The sequence below is a fragment of the Quercus robur genome, chromosome 8 (assembly GCF_932294415.1).
Source record: "Quercus robur chromosome 8, dhQueRobu3.1, whole genome shotgun sequence".
Lineage (NCBI taxonomy): Eukaryota > Viridiplantae > Streptophyta > Magnoliopsida > Fagales > Fagaceae > Quercus > Quercus robur.
Genome location: NC_065541.1, coordinates 14,336,825 through 14,344,159, shown reverse-complemented (window position 1 = coordinate 14,344,159; position 7,335 = coordinate 14,336,825). Strand labels below are relative to the sequence as shown.

Sequence of the window (7,335 nt, the reverse complement as noted above, 5' to 3'; positions counted from 1 at the left end):
AAAAAAGTAGATTATTGTCTATAAATTTGACTATTAGGTTTTTTTTTTTTTTTTTTTTTTTTTTTTTCATCAAAAGGCTTTGACTAGTGGGTATTCTTTTTCATCGTAATATAAGCCAATATGTTTTGTGATCAAAAGAAAAAAAAAATATATATATATATATATATATATATATGTAAGTTAACTAATTAAGAGTACTAACAAAGAGGCATGTAATTTGAAGAAAAAACAAACAAACAAAGATGCATGTAATTTAATTGAGCTACTTTATTAAATAGAGAGCGTATAAAACCTACGAACTACAAATTCGTAGATATCGATTATACAATGATGTGCTTATTCTAGCTAGTCACCCATTATCTCTATCTACAATGATAGAGCTAGCAGTGACCCTTATATTATCATCATAGGTGCACATGCATGCATGGCTACCTCTCTCTAGAACCAGCGTGAGCGCCTCATTTCAATGTCACAGCGCTGGGGGCTGAGGTTGCATTCATTAGGCAAGTTCTCAGCCATCTGCATCATCTCCCTGATCAATTCCTGACCCTGGAATTGACCCCTCTGCTGCCTCATCATCTCGTTCAACCCTTCACATCGGCAATCCCTGTCCATCTGCCTCAGCTGATGGCAACACAGCTCCTTTTGCCGCTTGTCGCAGAAAGTAGTAGTGTCCTCAAATCGCCCTGACTGGCTTTGTATTGATATAATAAATTTAAGTTACTATTACAACAAAAAGCAATCTAGAGATGCAATAGTATATAAATTATATACCTCTATTTTTTTTTTTTTTTTTTGCAATAATACTTGTTGAGTTGTTGTATTCTGTCTTTTTTTCTTGTAATAAAGTTAAGTCAATACTTAATCCATGTGAGATATTAATGGCCTGTTTGGAAGTTTTAAAAAGGATGGAGAATAGAGTAGAGGAAGGGAGAGTAATCCAATTATCTTATTTGGAAGTTTTTTAAGGAAGGAGGGGGAGGAGTTTAGAGGGGTTTCAACCACCTCTAACCCTTTATTTTTAATTCCCCCAAATTGGAGAGATTTGGAGGGAGAGTATAGTAAATAAATTATTAACTAGATAAATTTCCCAATTTATCATTTCTAAATTAATAATAGACCAATGTTGCAAGTCCATTTTCAAATAGGGGTAAATTTGTCTATTTTAATCATTTTCTCTCCTCTCCATCCTAATTTTTAAAACATCCAAATAAGAGGAAGGGCTAATTACCCCCTTCCCCTTTACTAATTTTAAAAATATCCAAATAAGGTGGAGAGGAATCATTCCTCTCTACTCTCCTCCCCTCTACTCTCCTCTCTCTCTAAACTTCCAAACATGTCATAAGATTATAACAAAATGGTAGTCAACCTCAATATGTTTGGTCCGGGCATGAGGGTGGAGTTCAAAATTTAAAGGTCAAGACCCTCATCTAGGATAGATTCTATAAAGCCAATCAATTTTCAAGCTCTACAACACTCTAAACCATCAATAGGTCCAAATAATTTCCTTTCACTTGGAAGATGAGCCACTTATTTGGTTTCAAGATGGGAAGGAGTTCGGACTATTAGAAATATGGGAGGCTTTTGTCTGAGCTTTACGAACTAATTTTAGTATTATTGCACATGACAATATATCAAGTCTCATTATTCAAGCATTTTTGTTGTTTTCCCTCATATGTATTTGGTTGGAGGGATGGAAAAATAGAAAGATGAAAAACTCTTTTATTTGATTGAGGAAAAAAGTGGGAGGATAGAAAATAAAGTTTGTATAAATTTACACTCATGCCCTTATTAGATAAAAAAATTGGACATTATATTTTTATTTAAAAATTGTATATAGAATGACAATTCATTAAAAAAAAAAAAAAAAAAAAAAAAAAAGAAGAAGAAGAAGAAGAAGAAGAAGAAGAAGATAGCACAAGAACCCAAAACAAATGAGGGAAAAAATGATGAAAAAAAAAAAAGATAAGTAACAAATGAGAAAAAAATGAACACAAAAAAAAAAAAAAAAAAAATCTGGACGTGAAGAACTGAAGAAGTAACAGAAGGAACAAAACAAAAACAAAAATCGTACGTATAAGAAATAATGGGAGAAAAAAGACAAATCAAATGAAGAAAATGACAAAAACCACCACACTTTTTAAACATTAGAGGATCGGAGGACATTTTTGTCCAAGCCTTTTGTTCTAACTTTTCTCTCCATTTTAGAGAGATCAATCTTTTGTGGCTCGGAGAGAAAATAGTCAAGCCCCACCGTTTTTCCTCTCCCCTTTCCCTTCCAACCAACCACCACTCCTATCTATTTTCTCTCATCTTTTTTCCATTATCTCTAAAATCCACCCAAACATACATAGCGTTGAGGATCATTTATTAGAATCCAAGTAGAAAGAAGAAAGCCCAGCGACAAGGGCAGCAAAGAATTAGCAAACAGGTGGTAAGACCATTAGGCCTAAACGGCAAGAATATAGGATCACAGGCCCATGAAATAAACAGATGGACCTTGAAGAGGCAAGTGGGCTTAAAGAAGCTCGGAAAGAGAGAAATGGCATACCCATGGGTAGTATATGATGTAGAAAAATGAGAAAGGGCCACTGTAGGCCCAAAGTAATGCAAACAAAAAAAGTAAGGGGTTAATGGCAGGCCCATGAACCCCAAGGATTAGAATAAGATAATTAGGTCAGGGATACCCAATGAAGTTAGTAAAAGCCCATGAGAATGCAGAGTTAGTAAAAAGGCCAAGAAAGCCTAAAGAAAGCAAGGGGGCCAAGGATGCCCAAGAGGAAGACAAAAGGGACACAGGAGCCTATAAGTAGGAAAACCAATGGCCATACCAAGCCACTGGGGGAAAAAGTAAAACGGCTGGTCTAAAGAGGCCCAGCAGGATTAAGTCATTACAGCAGGAGTGACAGAGTAATATGGCAGGAAATGAGGGTAATTAAGAAATGGGTTGAAAGGAATGTAAGACCCAGTATCAAATAAAGCCCAGTTCCTCAAGGGAGCGGAAAATCAAAAAGCAGCTCACATAAAAGGTCAAAAGGAATGGATGGCAGACTATGCAGGCAAGCCTCCAGACCACGGCAGGCGAACAACCAGTAGGCAGATTTTGGACACACATAGAAGGGAGGCACGCGTAAGGCCCAGGTACCACCAGCCTGTACCCAGCCAATACAGGGCATGGTGAGGTTATGGGTCAGAGATTTAGAGGGCATGGTTTAGTGGTGGGGAAAGGGGAAAAATCTATTTTTGAGATTCCGGCTCAGGCTCTTTCGGGGAAGTGTTCTACTGGGATGACATACTAACCAAAAGAAGTAAGCTGAGTTGGAACTACTAGGTGCTTGCCATAAGGGATAAAGAGAGAGAAAGAACTCAAGTCGTAGCAGGAAAGGGTGCCATGGCAGACAAACAAACAAAATACCTTTCTTTGTCTGGTGATGGCGGGTGGCACACAGACAGACCAATGGTGGTTGGCCAGTACACCCAGACCAAACAAAGGAGGTTACGGGCTAAAATAGTAAAATTCGATCACGACAAGCACTATAAAAAGAGAACCCTGCCGTGAACAAAAAACAGAGCAACAACGGGAACCATAACTAAGAAATAGGAATTTGAAAAGAGAGACCAGAAAATAGAAAAAAAACGAGTGGGAGGGAAAGAAAGAACCAGAAAGAAAATAGGGGGAGAATTAGAACGACATGCATGCACCGGTAGATTGATTTTCTCTCTCTTTCACGAAATTCTGCTTTTTGTCAAAACCAAAAGGGGCCCTTGTGCATCAACCATTCAGGTCCGTTTCCCTCAGGGTAGTTAATCTCCACGGCAGAACTTTCCTGAGAGATTAATTGCGTTGAGAAGGAACATTCTTTCCTTTCTGGCTTTACTCTTGCGGTCTGCAGACCATATTTAAGCTGATTTCTTCATCTTTTGATCAACCCATACATATTACTATTTGCTCCATTTTGTTCTTTTCTTTTTGTAAAAGTGATTATTATTACTGTGATTATGTTTGGGGATCATTTGGTCATTTCCTACTAAATATCCAGATATTTTATTTTTTTTGTTATTATGTCTGTCTGCCACAACTTATCTAAAACAGTTTTGTCTGCCGCAAGCACATTCCTGGCAAACCAGGAATAATTTGCACACCAGTCGGGCCAAATTGAGTTGTAGTTACCGGTCCCAACTCCCTTATCCAGAAAACTTGGGCCTAGTGCAGCAAGAAGCAGCCCAACACTACTAATACAGCCCACCACTTTACATATAGCTTAAAGGTGGAACAGTTTGAGTTCCAAGGGCAACTTCAATCTAAATGAGTTCATGGATTGGATTAGGTTTGAGTCTTAGGGTCCGTTTGGTTGAAGAAGTAGAAAAATGAGAGGATAGAAAATTAAGAGAAGCTAGAAAAGCGGAAGAATAGAAGATATTTACTTTTCTCTTATTTGTGTTTGGTTGGAAGAATGAAAAAGTGGAGAGATGAAAAACTTATTCATTTAGTTGAGAAGAAAAATGAAAGGATAGAAAATGAAGTTGGTATAAATTTACAATTTTGTTTCCCCTTAAATAAAACAAAAAAGTAACACTTTTTTTATTAAAAAAAATTGTGTATGGGTACTTCAATTTTTTTTTTTTTTTAATAGCTCAAGCCAAAGAAAGATGAGCACAATTTATTAAAAAAGAAAAAGAAAAAGAATAAAGGAACAAAAAAAATAGGGAAACTTGAGGAGACACAAAGTCACAGTAACAAAAATCTAAGGAAAAAGGAAAAAAAAAGGCAAGAACGACGCCCAAAAATACACATGGGCATTTTGGTCAACTCTAACATTGAGCTTTTCTCTCCCAACTTTTCTTTCCATTTTGGAAAGAAAACATTTTGGTGGCCCAAAGAGAAAACACCTAGGCTTCAAAACTTGTTTTTTCCTCTCCCCTCCCAACCAAACAAATTAAACCACTAAAAATATTAATGCTATCTTTCCACTTTTTTTCCCCTCAATTTTCCATCCTCCCTAAGGGTAAATATGTAGTATTTTATTTAAGGGTTACTAGTGCACACAATACTCTACACGCTTGCACACACTTTTAAAATGTCTTGAAATTAATACATATACACTCTCAAAAAAAAAAAAAAAAACCTATGTTTTTATTTTGAAAATGTAATTTATAAGTGGATAAAAGAATTTAAAAATTAATAAGAGAGTCTTTTTTTTTTAGTGGTCCTATTTTGTAGGAAAAAAAACTGTGTTTTTTTATTTACTTTATATATATATATAATTCTTATTTTGAAATTTTAATTTATAAATGAATAAATCAATTTGAAAATTAATAGGAGAGTGGTCCTATTCTTTAGACAATATTTTAGTGGGAGTTAGAGTTGCATTTTTATCGGATTGTTTTTTAATTTTGTTTCTACTTAAAATAGGGGTGTATGGACATTTTTGAACTAAAAAATGAGGAATCCAAATAGGAGAAGCGTATAGATAAAATCACGATGCATTTTAAAAGTAATGTATGTGAGAGTGTACATAATACGATGTATATATAATAAACACTTCCTTTTTCGATTTCAATGTATTTTAAGAGTAATGTATGTGAGAGTGTACATAATAGGACGTGTATGATAAATACTACAAGATATGTATAAAAAATACTACATTTTTTCAATTTCAGTGCATTTTAAGAGTAATGTACATGAGTGTACATAGGATGTGTATAATACACATAACTTTTTCTTCTTTTTTTATTTATTTAATGTAATGACTTAAAAAACCTATTTTGGGATGGACTGTGATTTTCTCACATCCCAATTTCTACACACTATATATAATCACACATCCCAATTTATACACTCTCTGTAGAAACCACTTACAAATTCACTTACAAAAGTGTGAACAATGAGGTGAAAAATATGGAGATATGATTTCATTTTGTCAGGATATGAAATGATAATTTTCCTTTTTGGACTCTTGTTTTTGAGTAATAGGTCTTCTTTTTCATCATAAGGTATGACACATTATGTTTTATTATTATTATTATTATTTGAGTATAGAATGAAGAAAAATGCATTAGCAAGTTAACTAACTATAATATATAAGGGCTGTTATTGCATAGTCCCGGACTATGCTCTCTCCTTCTCTATCTCTCTCCCTCTCATAGAGGTGTAGTCTGGGACTATACAATAATTTTCCACTATATAACATATATAGAGGCATTTGATATAACAAGATTGAGCTACTACTAATACGTACATATATAATAATATTACAATACACACGATGATATGCTTATTCTAGCTAGTCACCCTTTTATCTCCAGCTACAATGCTAGAGCTAGCAGTGACCATTATTTTTCGTAGGTGCACATTTATGCATGCATTCATGGCCAGCTCTCTAGATCCAGGATGAGCGCATTTCTATTTCACAGCTGCGGGGCTTCATGTTGCATTCATTAGGCAAGTTCTGAGCAATCTGCATCATCTCCCTCAATTCCTGACCCTGCAATTGACCCCTCAGCTGCCTCAACATCTCATTCAACCCATCACATCGGCAGTTCCTGCTTAGCTGCTTCAGCTGACGGCAACACTGCTGCCTTTGCTCCCTTTCGGAAGAAGTATCAAAACCCTCTGACTGCTGGCTTTGCTGCCTCAGGTACCTCTGGCAGTCGTTGAGGTACTGCTGTTCCTGAAGCTGCTGCCGGCAGTCCCGGTCGTCTTGCCTCCTGTTTTCGGTGTCGTCCTCGACGTCGGTGGTTACGATGGTGAGTTCGGCAGTGGCTTGGGCGATGAACAAAAGGGCTGCAAGGAGAGCTGCCAGAGTTGAGAGTCTGGCCATTGTTGTTGGGGACTTGTGGTAGTATGTATGGAACGTGACGGGAATGACGATTCTACCTTCCACTGACGAAGATAACAGTAGTGACGAAGGAATCATCCATGACGAGGTCATCAGAAATAACGAAGAAAACCATCATCACTGACGAAGGCAGGAGGTCATTCAATGCAGCCAATCAATGACTTGAGCAGTTACTAAATCAACCAAGCAGACCGTTGGGAGCTTCTTAAAAGTCTCATTACTGGACCATGGGCGTTACTACTGAGAGCATTAACAGCCTCAACGGCTAGCCCCTAAGGTCCCAGGTATAAAGCTTCCATACAATCAACGGAAGGTGAGATATAGGCAAATATACTCTGAAATTATATTTTTTCTTCTTTACTGTGTTTAATTGTGATCCTAACTTTGGCATCGGAGACTTTGTGGCAGGCACCACACCGGTGTCCCTCATCGAGCAAACCTTCACTTTCCACAAGAGATTCCATCCGCTCACTCTTACTGACGGATTTGTGTTCCA

General features: G+C 36.7%; 1 protein-coding gene across 1 annotated transcript; it reads right to left on the bottom strand.

The window, feature by feature from the left end:
- Positions 1–438: 438 nt before the first annotated feature.
- Positions 439–6,821, bottom strand: LOC126695909 (2S seed storage albumin protein-like). Its single transcript, XM_050392705.1, has 2 exons — positions 6,413–6,821; positions 439–686 (listed from the first exon to the last, which is right to left on the bottom strand). Exons 1-2 carry the CDS (start codon positions 6,819–6,821, stop codon positions 439–441), a joined length of 657 nt encoding a protein of 218 aa, XP_050248662.1.
- Between the last annotated feature and the right edge of the window lie 514 nt (positions 6,822–7,335).

Bases quoted from the DNA above. Each gene is read 5' to 3' on its own strand.
- LOC126695909 (XM_050392705.1), bottom strand. From the start codon at position 6,821: ATGGCCAGACTCTCAACTCTGGCAGCTCTCCTTGCAGCCCTTTTGTTC. The intron at 687-6,412 runs GTGAAATAGAAA...AAAGCCAGTCAG, and splicing joins CAACATGAAGCCCCGCAGCT to GGCGATTTGAGGACACTACT.